General features: G+C 40.4%; 2 protein-coding genes across 2 annotated transcripts in view; both read left to right on the top strand.

The window, feature by feature from the left end:
- Positions 1-3,258, top strand: part of LOC128857390 (uncharacterized) — a 155,447-nt gene extending 152,189 nt beyond the window's left edge. The window contains exons 11-12 of the mRNA XM_054093133.1: positions 1,737-1,804; positions 1,887-3,258. Coding sequence (XP_053949108.1) covers positions 1,737-1,804; positions 1,887-2,002 — 184 coding nt within the window. The 3' untranslated portion in view covers positions 2,003-3,258. The remainder of the gene's footprint in view (positions 1-1,736; positions 1,805-1,886) is intronic.
- Positions 3,259-9,271: 6,013 nt separating this feature from the next.
- The window catches only part of LOC128857388 (dynein axonemal heavy chain 6), a 47,354-nt gene continuing 38,520 nt past the window's right edge, over positions 9,272-18,105 (top strand). Inside the window, exons 1-4 of the mRNA XM_054093130.1 lie at positions 9,272-9,607; positions 13,962-14,308; positions 14,376-14,483; positions 14,577-14,721. Of these exons, the coding sequence (XP_053949105.1) occupies positions 9,297-9,607; positions 13,962-14,308; positions 14,376-14,483; positions 14,577-14,721 (911 nt within the window). The 5' untranslated portion in view covers positions 9,272-9,296. The remainder of the gene's footprint in view (positions 9,608-13,961; positions 14,309-14,375; positions 14,484-14,576; positions 14,722-18,105) is intronic.

Below are 18,105 nucleotides of genomic sequence, written 5' to 3'. Positions count from 1 at the left end.
GAGATTCGCTTCTGGAGGCAACCTCTCAAGGCACATGGTGGCATTTTCAGACACTTAACACCGCATTTCTCGGAACGTCGAAAAGATCTCTCTATCCGCAAACTGGAGCTTAAAGGTCGTAGCAGAGCAATATTTCCAAGTAGACAGGATTGAAACGAGGTGAAAATCTGTACGAAAGCTGGTACTTCTGCCTTCACTGATTGTTCCAAGATGGAATCGGGAGTCAGAGCAGGGGGTTTCTCGAGATCAGCCAAGTTATCTATTTCCTTTCAACTGTCGAATAGTGTTTTTCAGGCAAAAGTCTTTGCGATCTTGCAGACATACAGAGTACTTTTGGAGCGTAAGAGCGAAGGAAAGGAAATACTAAAATTTTGTCCTATAGTCAAGCAGCGATTAAGACACTAATGACGCCATGGTACAGATCTAAACTGGTAAACTCCTGCAAGGAGGAGTTCAAATCTCTTGGGTTCACAGTAAGAATTCTCTGAGCAGGGTTCCAGGACATACGAACATAGAGGGAAATCAAGTTTCTGATGAGCTTACCAGAAAGGAGTTGACTGAATTAGTCGCAGAAATATCCTATCCAGACATCGGCATCCTCTTGATTGTTACAGGGAAATTGCACAAGTTATTTGCCGGAAAAGCGTAGGACAGATGAAGTTCCACTTCTTCATGTGGTATTTCGCAAACCCTTCGGTCCTGGTACAATCGTGACAATCAGTACAATCAGACGCAGGACGCCAAAAGTACTGGGAACTCCACGCCATTTAATTTCCAAACTCGTGCCTGTGTTTGCCGGTCATTGGACGATCGGCACACACACACAGAGAAGCTAGGTTTACCATTTAATCCCCATTGCAGAATAAGGGATTTTAGCGTTGTGGCTGGCTCCAAATTTGCTGTAGTAATTTTTAATAACCTAAAAACGTCCTTATTTCTCGCGTCTCATGTAAGAAATGTAAGTTTTGAATGACTTATCGCAACTAAGTTCCTATGTTCTTACGTAAAAATAAAGGGCTTTCCAACAACAGGTGTTATTTAAATATATAAAAGGCTATCGAGAGATGATTAACGGTTTTTTATGGCCGGAATCGGATGGTATTGATCTGGACATCGTTTATTTTCAACAAGACGGCGCTACGTGACGCACAAGCAACGAAACCATTGAACTTTTACGGGAAAAGTTTCCGGACCGTGTTATCTCTCGAACAGGTGATCACAATTGGCCACCGAGATCTTGTGATTTAACACCTTGTGACTTTTTTCTTTTGGTCCACGTGAAAGAGAAGGTCTACAATAGCCCAGAGGCGATTGAAGACCTCAAAGATGGAATTCGGGCAATTCGGTTAGGGAAAATTTCATGAAATAAATATTGCCCTGTAAGCTTGGTCGTGGTGGTCATTTGCCTGATGTTATTTTCCTCTATTAAGGGCATACCTTCCTCTTTATAATGAAATAAACATCTGCTCATTTATATTCAAAAATAGCATTTTTCTTTGAATATCAAAATAACACCACTTATTGGAAACCCCTTTACAATCAGTACGCAGCGCTGCTGGCTTAAAAATTGTGAATTATTAATGAGGAATATCTTGGATTGAACTTAAAGTGGGTGCTCTTGAGCTTTGCGTGTGTGGAATCATTCAATCAATTGCTTCCATTCCACCAATCAACCAATCAACTTGCATCTCATACAAAATTATACAGTTTTTAATGCTCACATTCCTTCCTTTCAGCATCGGCCGTGAGAACTATGGCATGCGCGAGAACTCTGAAATGGTTGTCTCCGATGTGTGTCTAAAAGGTAACAACACTTGGAATTTTTTCCCCTTTTTTTTGTTTTAATATTCAAGACAAAACTTTATTTTTTTTGTTGTAATTTATAGGCGAAAAGAAACGTCATCACCACCATCATCACAAGAGCAGCTCACGCAATGGCGAATATCGAGATCAATCGGCTGGTAGACGAGAGCATCACAGACACAGTGGCGGACATTATTGACCAACCATGGTGATCACCATAAATGTGGAGCAATAAACCAGCAAATAAGTGGCTACAAAGACGCAAGAAGCAGAAACAAAACAGAAGTGTAGTACTTACACACTAACATACATATGTATAATGAGCAACGAAGAGCGTTATTTTAATTACATACATACATACATAAAATTATTACATGTTAACAATAACAAATATTTTGTTAATATTCCGTTTTGTTGAGTGCAATTTAAACTAAGTAAGAATTTGAGAGCAAAATGAGAAGAAACATATTTGCTAAAGAAAATTTGCGCTGATTTTTTTTATTTTTTATTTTTTTGTTGTATTAGTTAATAAATATGTGTGTAAATCAAAATGAGCAGTCAATAGGTTACCCCTTAAGGTTTCGTCAAACGGTACAATACAGGCGCACTCTCTCTCTCTGAATGGCGAAACGTATTGCAGTTCAAATAGCAAAACTGCATTTGTAGCTGGCGTAGATTTTTTTCTTATTTATAGCTAGTTTTTTACTTTTGCTTTTGTTTTAATTTAGTTCCAGTTTAATTAGTTTTAAATTGTGCACAAAGAGAAACAGAAATCGCAGCAGCAACAATAGCAAATTTTTCCGTACTTCCACATTTCAATTTCATGCTCTTCTATTCATTTCAATTTTTTCTGAACTGTTTGCTTCCATTTTATGTAGCGATCGTATTTCTAATTTTATTTTCCACAAATTATGAGCAACTTGGTAGAGCTTAATAATCATATTTTTAAGCTACATCGATTTATTCATAGTACTCATTCTCGAAAAAGGAAGAACTTCAGTGTCCCACTACAAGAAATTACAAACAAAAACCTTAAAAATATAAAAAATACAACCACATCTGAAATTATTATTTATTTACATACAGTCAAGCTTCAAACACATCTACACCCACTTGCATTTAGTTGTTAGCAAAATAGATTTTTTATAATAAAGACAAAATATATATTTATTTGTTAATTAGTGTGCCATTTCCGGCAACTTACACATTAATTATAAAGCGCTATACTTACAAATATACATACATATTTAAATATGTGCTTATTTGCAAAACGAAAATAGACAAAATGCATTTGTATGTATGTACATCCATTTATATTCTATGTATACCTACAATAAGTTTAATATGAGAATGCATTTGTCAATAGTAATTCTTATTTTCTTTTGTTTTTATGTAAAAAAATTTATCTGTACGTAAGACGTAAATTTAAATATCCAAATTTATGTAAATAATGTAATAATAAATTATATAAAGATATATTTTAAAAATATATAAATATGTGTGAAATTTCATTTCTAAATACGAGGGTCGTTTGAAAAGCCCATGCGAAGGCAGAGAGATGGCAACTGGTAACCCAACACAAGCGAACCAAATGGGAAGAGCACTTAAAGTCCTGCAACTTCACCTCTGGTGTGAGCAAGCTCTGGTCACAGTAAGATCACTGTCGAGCCCGACGAAGCACAACGACAAGGTGAATATCATCTTCAACGGTTGTACTTCGTCGGATCCGAAGAGATGTAGCTCGGTTTAGCCGGCATTCTCCGGCCGACTGACCCAGACGGCTGCACAAACGGACGTACAGTAGTGCGCCACTTGCTTTCCCCAGTGATGAGGTTCAGGGGGCCATCAACCATATGAAACCATCCAAGGCCATTGGCGCTGACAGACTAAAAATGCTGATGTTGAAAAAGCTGGGCCCATTGGGAGTAGAATATCTCACCAGGGTCTTCAATGTGTCAGGGAGAGTGGTCCCACCTGGGAAACCCGCCAACCAAGGGAATTCCTATCGTCCGATAACTCTCCTCTCCCCAGTAGTGAAGACTCTTGAAGCCCTTCCACTTCCACTCTTCCAACCATAACCGCCCCTGCGAGAGAATTGTCCTAGTAGTGCTGGACGTAAAGAAGGCTTTCGACACTGTCAGCCATGCCACGCTACCAGATGATATTTTATAGTCGATACTCCCGCCAAGGCTGAAGAGGTGGACCGCGAACTACCTGAGTGGTCGTCATTCGTCGGTGCTATTTCGAGACCAAATCTCAAAACAGCGGAAAATTAAGTAAATATCATATTTAACTAAATTTAGAATGTTTACAAAATTGGATCTAGACAAAGCGAAATCAAGCAGGCTGAAATTGGATAATACATTACCGTCTCTAAGTGCGCGAGCCAATCACTGGCAAATTTAGTCTTGAAGTTTTCGCAATAAAAAAGGTAAACATTGCGAAGACTTCTTTGGGGAACATTAAAGCTTATCCGCTCAAGTGGAACGGGATAGTCGATGATGCCATTAACGACACTGAAAAAAAAGAAAATGAAAGGCCTGTTCTTCTCTTTTCTAGAGATTGGAGATTAATTAGATTTAGTCGCAAATTATAGGATGGAACAGGGGCCTCAAATCGTAGGAAGCCTGCTTAATAAATATTTTTCGAATTCGTTGAATTCTAACTATCGAAAGTTGGTCGTAAGGTCAGAAAATTCAGTTGTAGAAGCATAGAACCGAATACGATTTTGATAGAATAAAATTAATATGACCACTGAAGGACCATATCACATAAAATTCCAAAATCTTTGAGCTCGTGTTGAAGCTTCTGAGCATCCACCGAATTATTAACAGATGAGGAAATTTGTATTGCATTTGCGAAATGCAAGAAATACGAAAAATAAAAACATTTGCTTATGTCATTGATAAAAATAACAAAAAGAGGTAGCCTTAAATGTTCCCTTGGCGGACATCTGAAGTAGCAACAAAGTGGTTCAAAAGTACTCAATCAGTTTTTACCTCACACGGTCTGCCCATCGAATATGATTCAAGCCATTGCAGGAAGGTGGACTGACCTAATTTAGACCTTAGAGAAGTCAGTGTAAATGCAAACAACTTGGAGTCTTGTAGAAAACGATGACACACAGAATTCACTAAAACCAGCAAGATTAGTAGCTGTAGTGCAGTAAGTTCCAAAACTATGCTGTGTTTTTTATTTAAAGGCTTAACCGCAAAATAAATTCGGTCCTTCACAATGCATTCAAACACTTTAGGGGTGCTTGACAGCTCCGAAATCGGCCTACATCATCATCTTGCTTCTGGTTAAAAAAAAAGGGATGTATGCTAATTGTAAATTTCCATTCATTTAAAAATGTGCCAAAGTACATAAAAATTTGTTAAAAATAATTTCAAAAGGAACTGCCAACGCTGGTCAATTCTTCAGCAAAATTGCTGAAAGACCATCAACATATGTAAGTGACGAAGGTTTGAGAGAAAGCATCCCCTTGAAAATGCCATCAGATTAGATGGGCAAACTGCCAAAATTTAGAAATGAAGATATCTCGGATGAAAGGTCTGGGGACGCCTCATCAGCCAACACATAATTTTACATAAAAAAGTCTGAAAATAAGTTAGCTGCTTCGGCAGGTGTACTTGCAAATTTATCATACGACATCATACGACATCACCAAAACAGGTATATGTACTTGAATTCGACTTTTTAGCTTTGACAAAATTCCAAAACGACTTAGGATTAGCTTTGAGGTTCCGCTCAGTTCTATGAATATAGAAAAGCTACTGGACCGTTATCTAAAAATGGAGGTTATCTCAATAACCCCACTCCGCACAATAGATCAATCTGGTCGCAGTGCCTTCGCCCGTACAACCATTACCATTACCATAATTTTTGAAAAGCAGACGATCTAAAGACTTAAAGATCTTTTGAAAATGCTTGTATTTTACAAGAATATGGCTGATTACTAGTTGTTTTAAATTTCTTTGAATTTTAAGATTTTTTAATTTCTTAATTGGCTTATTATGACTTAAGAGAGAACACCGCAGTGATTTTTCAAAAAAAAAGGTAAAAACACAAACTCATTTTTCAAACCTGCACCATTTTCTCACAAAAAAAAAATTTAAAAAACCGCCACGTACGACGATATCCATTGATGTATAGATTAAGAATTTTATTGGTTTTTTGCTTTGAGATGATTTTTCACCGCTGTATCGTGGCCACCAGGGTTCATCAGTTTTTTATGACGTCATTGCATTAATATTAATAACAATTGTAATTTTTAATATTTTTTAATAAAAATTTGTGTCAGTATAGTCGAATATATATTAACTAAATTATATTTTGTCGGATCCTCAAATAATTATCCCTACTTATAAAAAAAAATTCATGAAAATCACTTAATTTTCACGCGTTCACAACGGTTTTCCCCCTCAAGGTGACTTATAGCAGCGCTTCTTTTTTTAAAGAATATTATTAAGGCAAAACTCATGTATTATTGAATTAAAATAAGAAAAATAACTGTGAATGCCCAGATCGGACACTAATTCATGCCATTTAAATGCTGAAACTGAATTACTAAGCTCAAAATAGTTTTATACACGAAAAAGGTAAAGATTCATAAAAATGTATTTGAATATCTAACGGGACCTAATGAATACCAGCATCGAATATTAGAGAAATACACTTGGACTTGCAATAATTAATATTATTTGGGGAAAAAGAAATCCATTATTTTTGAGTAACATTTTTGCGCAAATCGTTTAGAACTGTTTTATGGTCGATCTACGACTTTTAGCAACTCCTATTATTTCTTTAACATCGAAAATGCCTGAACGGAATCGAGAAAGCCAAAATTGCAATAATTAACTGTTACAGTAGCCGACTCGCAAATACCAGCGGAAATTCTTCATCCCCAAATCACCGCCGTCTGGAGCAATGAAAAGTTGCCTCCGTCCTGGACAAAAGGCATCATAGTGAAGCTGCCCAAGAAAGGCGACCTTCGGGTAACTGGCGAGGAATAACCCTACTTAACACGATGTACAAAACTGTAGCCGTGATCACACAAAGTAGGCTCGAAGATATCGATCGCTCTTTAAGAGACGAGCAAGCTGGTTTTCGCCTTTACAGTAGAACAATCAGTTGAGTGGTACTCCGCGCTCTACATGCTGTTCTTAGACTTTAAGAAGGCGTTCGGCACTATCAAACGAGACGCAATATGGCTGCCACTGAGAAGAAAGGAAGTTCCCGCCAAGATAATTCGCCTCATCAAAGCCCTCTACGAGAACTCCGAAACTGGCAGTGCTTCACAAAGGCGATATCATCGATCCATTCACCATCAACGCAGACGTAAGCCAAGGCAGTCCCCTGTCGCTCCTTCTCTTCGCCATTGTCCTTGATGACGTTATAAGCCAACTGACCCTGCACAAAAAAGGCATCGTATAAAGTTTCACCAGACATCTTAAGGACCTGGACTTCACCAATGAGATCTGCCTCCTCTCTCACAAACTCTCTGACATGCAAGCGAAGGCGGACAAAATAGTCGCGCTGGCACGCACTGTCGGACTGGAGGTCCCCATCGCCAAGACCAAGGCCATGAGAGTTAACCACAATAACGCAAGGCAGATATAGGTTGACGGATGCCCGGTGCAATTTGTCGAAAGCTTCTGCTACCTCGGCTGCTTCATCACGCCAGATGGTGGAGCAGATGAAGACGTCAACTGCAGGCTAAGCAAAGCAAAGGCGGCGTTCGGGCGAATGCATACCGTATGGGGGAGTTCGCAAATCTCCGGGCGCACTAGATCACGAATATTCGGCTCATGCGTGAAGTCCGTGTTGTTGTACGGAAGCGAAACATGGCAGTTTTCTAACACCATCACACAGAGGCTACAATCCTTCATCAACAAATGCCTCCGCATCATCTGCAGAATATTCTGGCCAAACACTATCAGTAACGACGCACTGTGGAGTTTAACGAACGAGGAACCCATCCTTAGGCGAATCAAACGCAGAAAGTGGCGATGGATAGGTCTCACGTTGAGAAAACCACCAGACGGCATCACGAGAATGGCACTGGACCGGAACTCACAAGGGAGCAGAGGTTGCGGTCGACCAAAACAGACTTGGAGAAGGCCGATGCTGCGCGAACTAGCAGATAATATGCCGACATCTCATGGGACGGTGCAAAAACAACAGCACAAAACCGTGAACGATGGAAGAGTCTTGTCGAGGCCCTATGCTCCCGGGAGGAGGGAACAAGGAAAAAAAACTATTACAGTATGGGATCCATAAACTACATTCACAATTTCAGCAGTCTGGCTTGCATTTTCGCCTTTATCGAAGAAAAACGGTAAAATGTACCGAATTTTCTCTTTGTTGACTTCCATTGTTAACACCCTGTAACTCACAACTGAATGGAACAAACAAAAAAGCAACAAATGCATTTTGTTAGTGTTAAATGACACCTTTACAACGAGCATAAACTTTAAATTGTTTGATCGATACTTTACGAGATATCGATCACTACAGCCACCTACCGAGCAAGTAACGACTTTATTTATCCCAAACAAACCATACAAACTGCCATACGACTTAGAGCCCCTGATGCAAATACGAAGTTGAAAATGTCCGATACCTTCTTCTGACCGCAATTAGAACGCCGACTCTGCTTAGGCAATCAGTTTTGGCCGCATCAAGATCTTGACGAAAAACGCCGTACAGATTCAGGTCAAAGAATTCACTGTCATAAAAGTGCGCGGTCAACCACGCCTCAACAATAGGAATGATGTCAAAAGCCCCTTCAGTACAAAGCTGACGCATTTTATACGATTTAGTCCTTAAGCACGAAATGTTGTGTCCTTTATTCATACGAATCTGAGCAAATGCCAGCTATCGAACAGCAAATGTTGAAAGAATTTTTCTCACATATGAAGCGAAATCATAGCAATCGCTCCAATTTGTGTGCTATTTTTAACTATTTTTTATTAATACAGCCCATTTGAGTTTTATGAAGCGCCCACGCTTTTCAAGAATCTCATCCTTATTTTAAGCACTTCACTGCCGGCAACACTGGCCATAATTCTCAATAAACACATTTCCGGCGAAAGCGAGAGAGAAAGTAAAAAATATATATTAAACATACCAGCGTTGCTATAGAAATCTTTCGATGTCATCAAAACATAAAGAATCAACAAAAATATCTGAACAGTAAACATAAACAAATGGCGATTTCACTCAAAGCATTCAACAGGTGGGCGACAACGTTTCATTGGCAACTGGCAGCGAACTCAATGTTGCTATAACAAACTGAACACGCAGGCGAGCAATAAGCAAAATATTGATTCAATAATTTTTCATTTGAAAACTTTTTCTCATTGAAAGCAGTTGAATTATACGGAAATAAAATTTTTTTGCTATTTTCTATATTTTTTACACAAAGAAAATACAATTAAAACTTATTTGCAATAGCAAAAGCAGCAGCAAAAGCAAGCCAAATCTAAGCAATGGCCGACGCCCGCAGAAAAATGGAAATGCTACGCTCTAAGGCAAAAGAAATGGAAATCAGATATGCACCGGTAAAGGGTAAAAGACCCACAATACGAATTAATGCACCGCAAGCTAGCAAAACCGCGAGCACACAGGATTTAAAGTCAATACGCCAAACAGCAGCTTCTTCCATGAAGACGGGCGCCTCACTTATACCGGACTTGAATAAATTGATTAGTCGGGTGCGTGAATTTCCTGATGATCGTTTTATCTATTTGACTTATATGCTAAACAAGTCGAGCGAATATTTCACGCCATACAGCTTGATGTAAGTACTAAACTAAATGTAGTGGTGATATTTTAGTTAAATGCTCGTGAGCAAACATAAGCGAACGAAATAGAAATCGCGAGCCGCTCACGAAAATACTCTCTCACTGCGTTTTTACGCACATTTTTGTATTAGAGGTTAGTGCAAACACCTCAAACCAAGGTGTAAAGCAAATTTCCTCAATTTCTGGTCGCGGTCACTCTTCATATGGAGAGTTCCAAAGTTTTATACAGCTTTCGAATGGCAGTTGGTTAGATGAGCAGACTTGTCAAAGCAGAAGTGCTTTGTAGGATTTAGATTGCCTGCCGAGGGACGGTCGCTTTAGGCAAAAAAGAACAAACTTTCTGAGCTGCGAATGTTCCATGTACTCAGATATTTTACTCAGGACCCTGAAACCGGCTACTGCAAGCGATAGAATCTTATACGTACCGTACAGATAACTCCGTGGTTTTATCCGTCGTTGCAGAATTACTTTATGAGCAACTGCCGCTATGTTGGTTACGGATTCGATACCTACTTTGGAAATGAAACATAACTTTGGAAATAGCATAGTTTGCCTAGAAGCGATCGCCCTTCGACAGTCAATGGCAAACTTTATAGTGCAGTTCTACGTTGAAAAAGCATCGAATAAAAAAAATCTGCCATTCGGAGGCAGTTGAAGCTTCTGTTTGTAGAAGAAACCCATCCAAACACTTAGCAAAGGCTCTAAGCAACCATTCCATACATATAAAGTACCAAATTCCACGGTTGAAATTAAAATTTGTATGAGACAAGCCAAGAAGCACCAAGAGGTTGGTAAGTTCCAAAACACTTAGGCTAAAAATCACATTGTAATCGAAGCTGTGAAAAGTAACAGAGTCGATAGTCAAGAAGTAAAGGAGAAAAGTGACAGAGAAACAGAGATAGGATAGAATAGAGACAGAGATAGGATAGAATAGAGACAGAGACAGAGACAGAAGACGGAGAAGTGACAGAGAGACAGAGATAGGGTAGAATAGAGACAGAGACAGACACAGAGGCAGAGAGACAAAGAGACAGGGAGACAGAGAGACAGGCACAGCGAGACAGGGACAGAGAGAGACAGAGACAGAGAATAGGGACAGAGACAGAGACAAAGACAGAGACAGGGACAGGGACAGAGACAGAGACAAAGACAGAGACAGAGACTGAAGTGAAGTTAGAGCGTGCAGCTCAAAAAACTGAAGTCGTATTACTGACAATACGACGGGTACGTGAAGAGTTAGTAATTACGGAAATTGAACATGACATAAGTTCGCAGCCATATATCAAATATGTGAGAGTACTCATTGACTCGAAAATAACTTTTAAGTATCATTGACAGTCAGTCAGGGAAAAAGCCGTAAGAATAAATAATGCGTAATAATGGCAGCCCTCGCGCAAGTATACGGAAACTCCTGTTAACAGTCATGAACTCAGTGATTCTGTACACAGCACCAATCTGGGCAAACATGAAGCCATCGCACCTCCAACACGTACGAGCCACATACAAACTTGGCGCTTTGCGAGTAGCCAGTGCCTAACGCACTGTTTCAGATGACGCAATACCTGTGATAACGGGAATGGTGCCCCTCGAACTTCTCGCGATTGCGGTTTATAGGCTACATAACACCATTGGGCAGAACGTGGCTAAAAAAGAAGAAAAGCTGCGAACAATTGAAAAATTGCAGATACGATGGGAGCAATCCGAAAAAGGTAGGTGGACCTTTGAACTGATTCCCAACATTGCGAGGTGGATTGAGCAAAAACACGGAGAAATTAATTTTTGTATCGCACAGTTGCTTACTGGACGCGGTTGATTCAAAGCATACCTACACAGGTTCCATCTTGAGAACGACCTGTACTGCCCGCAGTGCCCCGAAGTACAAGAAACGGCGAGGCATATCTTGTTCCAATGCCCGCAGTTCATTAATGAGCGAATTATGCTTGAGGGAGCGTTTGGTGAAAACATAAGTGAGACAAATCTTATCCGAAATATGCGCGAACACGAAGAATACTTAAAAATTACATGTGTAGTGGCCGCAAATATCATGAAGACCCTTCAATACGCGAAATATGCACGTAGCTCCTTAGAAAGAGCTCCTTAACACAATGTACAGAATGACAATAATAGACGATTGAGTAACAATATACTCATAACGCCCTCCTGACGTACTACTTAACGGTGAAGCTCCAGGAGGACATACCGTAGGACATGAGGGGGGGTTTAGTTGGGTTAAAGTCCCACGGCTTCGGCCATAGGCTTTTGATGCTTCTCCTCCTCCACACACAAATAAAAAAGACAGAGACAGAGACAGAGATAGCTAGTCCTGTGAGATTTAACCGGATTCCAGTTTGAGAGAACGAATTTTACCCATTCTCATGACATCGGAACCCAAAATTCGTAACCTTGCTCTAGCAAAGGCAGGACACTCACAGAGAAAATGCGCAATGCTATCCGACTCCTCTAAGCAAGACAGGCAAATCAAATCATCAATGATTCCAATAGTGATAATATACTGACTTCATGGAATGTGCCCTGTAATAACACCGGCCGATCAATTGAGCGTCTTTTCTACCAAGTTTTAGAAATATTTTCTACCAAGTTTTATATTTACATGTTATCTTAAAAGGAGGCAAATCTAGACTAAGTAAAACTAGTCCTTTGTTTATCACTGGAATGGAAGTAAGGAAAGAGAAGTAAAGGCGGCTAAATTGTTAAATTCTCAACGTTAACTGACTAACGTCAATAAGATAAACACTGCGTGCCGATTGAATGTCAGTTTTTGGTTTGCCGACGTCGAAAAAGATGTCACAGCATGGACTTATGATATATCTTAAATAATATTTAGTCTTACAACATGGATTCTTATCGTATTCTTCTTCTTCTTAACTGGCGCGATAAGCCTTCCTCTTCCTCTGCTACTACCAGCTGGTACCGCATCGAATCATTTTAGAGCCGAAGTGCTGGTGTCCATTCGGACGACATGACCCAGCCATCGCGAGCCGCTAGATCTTTATTCGCAGCGCTATGTCTATGACGTCGTAAAGCTCATACAGCTCGTATTACATCCGATAAATATCGTGATCAATGTACGGTAAAGGAAATTCAGCCAGTTTTGCCCGGCTAGAAAGACTCTACAACGTTTTAGGTTCTAGCTGGCATTTAGGGATTAGCTGGCAGGTATTTACATAAAGTAGTATTGAATCCAAGCATATTCACTATTATCTGCAAAGCTTGAGGCGTAAGGAACTTCCTCAAACGGTTCATCTCTGATCAGAATGACCTAGTGAAATAAATCGGTGCTACGTTACAGGAACCGCTCGGATTTATATCCGGTGAACGACTGTCACTCCAGCAGCATTCCCCGTACATGCAAGAGGAATTTGTATGCTGCTAAAACAACAACAACAAGCGTACTGACTTAGTTGTTACGAAGTCCACCTGATTTTTCCACTAGCCAGAAGAATACTCTGTCTTTAGGTGCCCCGCTAATCGTTCATTACTTAGCTGCCAACACTCTTCTTGTTGGTGTAAAAACTATATAATGAGTGCTCTTTTTACCAGCCATGTACACACTTTGCACTACTACCTAATATCCATATCAGCTTGATAAATAAGTGTTCAGAAGCGACTGAAAGTAAAGTCGAGCACATTCCGAATAATTTGGAATGCATTGTTAGTGAACATTGATTTTCGCCGAGCTATGAGATTAAATATGGAATTCTATAATCAGAGTAATACTAGTGGGCATATGAATCCTAATAGTGAACCGCCAGCCGACTCTCCTTTGATTATGGCGACAACTGCTGGAAACCCAGGTATTTAATTAATGGAGAGGTTCTCGCAGAGACACCTCCTTTCATCCTACAATTCAGCTTCGCACCGCACGCATTGTCGGATATTTCTTCTTACGCAGCGCATATTTAGCTTCAATCGGCTGGCACGCATTCTTCCGAGAAAATACTTCATGGGTTGGCGCATGCACTTTTGCAGCTCCTCGTTGTATTTGATAAGTTTAGGTTAGTCAATCAGCTGGCAGACAGTTACCTCTTTGGTAGTGGCTGCCACTGTTAGAAGCTAGAAGTTTAAGCTGGGTGCAGGTTCTCTGGTAAAAACGTTTATCATCCAACTTTGAACCTAAGCAGGTATAGCATCCCGGTTCTTGTGAGTTGGGCAACGCATTTTTAGACTCCAACCCGCAGACATGTGTCCATCCCTCCATATTCTTGTGTAGGAGTTGACGCATGTACTTCCCTTCTTTCAGCAACTTGGGTTAGATCGTCAACTTCCGCATAGACATCGTTTTCTAGTTCTATATCTGAAAAATTTACATCCCTAGTCTCTCCATTACAGGGAAGTTAAATACGAAGATTTGCCGAATAAGCATCATTACTTCACCTTGAGTCGACATGGCGTTACCTATTGGCATTTATCGGAAAACTTTTTCACGCCTCTCATGCAGTGGCAGCAAGAGTTTCAACAATTCTTAAGTATCATTAAGATACACAGTTTTGCGGTGTTTCGTGTGTGGAAGGGCTTCAAAGTGTGGGAGAAAACGGTTAAGTGGCGCAAACTGAACGATGCACGCGCCTATCTGCACGATCATCTCTTCATTGCAATACGGCCGCTAGCCAAAGCGATTCTGCAATTCCGCGCAGACATTGTTCAGCTAAATAAGCTGACATTCGTTGATGTCGCAGGTAATAGAAAGTCCACTTCTGTTTGGAAAACGATAATTCGTCTGAGTTTGTTTCTTTTCATTTCTAGCTATTGAAGAACGGCATCCATTCTATTTTCTTGAGACACAAATGTGTGTGTATGAGCGCATGAAAGCGACACTGCGTGATTTCCACGAACGTTCCAGGAAAATGTTGTGTAAGTAAACGCCTTAGAATGAATTTAATGAACTTAAATTTTAATTTTTAAATTATACTTCAAATACTTGTTTAACCCTCTCGCCACCACCAGTTCAAGCTTGCACCACTGCCATTGTAGAGCGCGGCTTCTTTCCCACGGACGAGATCAATTTTTTCCCATCCATTAAGAAAATGAAGGATGCAATGAATTTCACGGATCGTGCGAAGAAGCGAAATTTCTGCAAAATGCTTTCAAAGTAAGTGAAAGCTCATTTGTCGACATATTCAATTATAGCTAGGCTACAGTTATAAGTCTTCTTCTTCTTAATTGGCGCTATAAGCGCTTACGCAACTTTGGCCAAGTTTAACTTAGCACTCCAGCCGTGCTAACCGGCGCCAGTTGGGCACACCAAATGAAGCCAAGTCCTTCTCCACCTGATCTTTCCAACGCAGAGGAGGTCTTCCTCTTCCTCTGCTGCCACCTTCCGTTTTGTTTGTATCCATTCGGACGACATGACCCAGCCAACGTAGCCGCTGGATCTTTATTCGCTGCGCTATGTCTATGTCGTCGTAAAACTCATACAGCTAACCGTTCCATCGCCTGCGATATTCGGCGTGCAAAGGTCCAAAAATCTTGCGCAGAATCTATAAGTCTGCATTAGGTAATATTTGATTGTAGAGGATGTTCACAAGTAAAACTGACACTACTGGTTAAAGTTTCCCTTCCGTATTGCGGAAACCTCAACTTAGCTATATTGCTCAGAATATACGAATATACCCATATGAATGCTCAAAAAAGCTGAGTCCATGAATATCAGTTTTCAACTCCATAGTTTATGGCATTCAAAAACGTCGGGTTATTCTTCATTCGCACAATTTCGACAGATGCTGTTTTGCGGCAAATTGAACCTTTTCGTTCTCTTCTTCTCTTCTCAAATCCTGTCATCCCCGATAGAGCATAGGGCCTCAATTCCGTATTTTTTTTTTTTTTTTTGTTTCCTTGTTCACTCCTCTCGGGAGCATAGGGCCTCGACAAGACTTGTCTTGCTTTGGTTTCGTTAATCTATTTGATTTCTGACAGGGTAGGTAGATTAGCCTGCCCCTACCAGCCCTAAGTAGTGAGAATGCCCACCTGTCGTTGCTTAGGAACAACGCCTTCTTACTGCTAGGAGCACCATCTGTGTTTCACATTTTTCTGGAATAAGTATCGCACAGATGGTTGAGGCCTTCGCTAAAGTGGTGAGTCTGTGCTATTACCGCGGCTGCCCGGTTCTTCTTGCTAGCGCCACTGATGCAATATGTAACTGTCTGTTTTTCTTTGTTTTTGCTTATTTTACCAGCCACAATGCAAGTAATGCGCTGACTATTGTGCGGGAGTGAGGATGAAAAGCATAAGTTTGGGTTTGAGGAGTGAGTTTGAAAATGTTCTTGGGTTGGAAAATTATTAGAAAGACGGAAAGTAGGTAAATTTGGAAAAGTGCGTGGACCGCGCTTCACGTGGGACTCGAACCCATAACCTCTGGGATGGCAGGCTAGTGCACTTACGCTAGACTACCGAGGTCGCTATTCCGTATATCTGCCGATAATTCACTTCTGCCAGCCTGAGAAACTCCGCTCTAACACTCTGAAACTCTGAATGCGAGTGAAGCGCCTGTATCAAAGTTCTCCCATTTTGAGCCTGTATTTCTGAGAAACATTTCCCTCGCAATGAGCTTGGGATTTGTGAACGGCTTTGCTTAATGCGGAAATTGGCAAGGTAATGTCCAAAATTGCAAGCTCGCCAGCTGTCTCAATACGTGGAATAGTGATACACCACGGTTGCTATGCTCTTTCACTGTGAGCAGCTGTGATAGCTTTAGAGTTACGTGCAACAGAGTCAAGCGCCAATATTAATTTTTGGTTTCCTTCTTCAGTCTGCCCTGTACTAGCTATCCGCAGGAAACTGCTTTTACTAACCCAGTCCTTAGCTTCTACTTCAATCTTTGCTGGAGGCTCTAAATGTTCCGACTTCTGCGCAAAACTTTTCCGATTTTGACTTCCGTTTTATCCGACTAAAAATTCCACGATTCTGAATAATTAGTTTTGATGTGAGAAATTTGGAATGCTAGACTCAATTAAACAGAAAATATCCAAATTTTTCAAATTATTAGCTTACAAATATGCAGACAAGACAATGACTCTGAAATTGTTGCGCAATGCGATTAATTAACCGCAAGAGAGCACACCAATTCTTATGGAAACTGTTACTTTGAAAAAGATGAAAACTCCATCACATTTCATCGGTCATTTTTCAGTACTTTTCAGTCAATAATGATGATTCTACCACGTAATTTTAACGCTATAAACACTAAAAAAATTCAATAAGGATCCTCTTCTCATTAAAAAAGATCGCCAATGTATATACATATACTATATATGATACATTAGGGTTCACTACTCGCCATACAACGAAAAATCGTACTGCTTTCCATCGGAATTGGACTCGTTATTTGTGCGTTTGAAATTAGTCGGGGAATGCCTTACTTCGATCTTGACTGCATCCGAATACTTCGATATTAAGCTTATCTGGGTTCTCAGTCACAGCGGCATAGGGGGAAACTACTGAGCTGATGAGCTGGCTAGACAGGTTTTATCGCAAAACGAGAGGATTGGGATTGCCTGGAGAACCTATGGTGTACTTCTGGAAAGAGGTAGTGCACAAACATGCAAAGTCCGGAGAGCCTTCCGGTCACGGGTACTTGAGGCAACTTTTAAGGCTAACGAAGCCGCAACTCTCGAATTCGGTCGGTATCCTTATCGGACATTGTCCGTTAGAGGTACACGCGGTGAGACTTGGAATTACTTTAAGTCTGTCCTGAGCCAGCTCCTTGTTCTCAGCTACCCTCCTCTGGCCGGGCAAAGATTTAGACATGCAGACTCTCATTTTTTTGCTATACGAGGTGTGTTCAAAAAGTATCGCGAGTTTTGAATTTTCGCAGGTTACGTATATTCGAATTTCGATTTTTTTGTGGCGATATGTTGGTACTCATGTCTCTCACTCGAGCCGACGAGTTTGGCCATTTTGAATGTTCAGCTAATTGTTGAGAGCTGCCTTGCTTGCACGTGTTTCGGCTCGTCTTCGATTCTATTTCCTATTCAAAAAGATGGATCAAAGAACCTGTATCAAATTTTGTGTGAAAAACGAAATTAAGTGCGCGGATGCATTCCGAATGTTGACTGTCTCGTACGGAGAAGCTACTTTGGGCCAAAGCAACGATTATCGGTGATACAAAATATTCTCAGAAGACCGAGAAGATATGAAGGACGAAAAGCGTGCCGGACGCCCGAGCACTTCAACAACAGACGAAAAAATTGATGAAGTGAAGAAAATGGTATTGGCCAATCATCGAATCATCGTTAGAGAAGTTTCTGAGGACCTAGACATAGCGATTGGCTCGTACAATTCCATTTTTTTCAATGATTTGGGCATGAGACGGGTAGCCGCAAAATTCGTACCAAAACTGCTCAATTTCAACTAAAAGCAGCATCGCATGAACATTGCTAATGAGATGTTGGACTCTGTCTGCGACGACCCAAATTTGCTTCAGAGGGTCATAACTGGAGACAAATCGTGGGTTTATGGTTATGACGTGGAAACCAAA

The sequence above is a fragment of the Anastrepha ludens genome, chromosome 3 (genome assembly GCF_028408465.1).
Source record: "Anastrepha ludens isolate Willacy chromosome 3, idAnaLude1.1, whole genome shotgun sequence".
In the NCBI taxonomy this organism is placed as follows: Eukaryota; Metazoa; Arthropoda; class Insecta; order Diptera; family Tephritidae; genus Anastrepha; species Anastrepha ludens.
The sequence above is the reverse complement of the archived record's forward strand: the minus strand, read 5'-3'. Positions and strand labels throughout refer to the sequence as shown.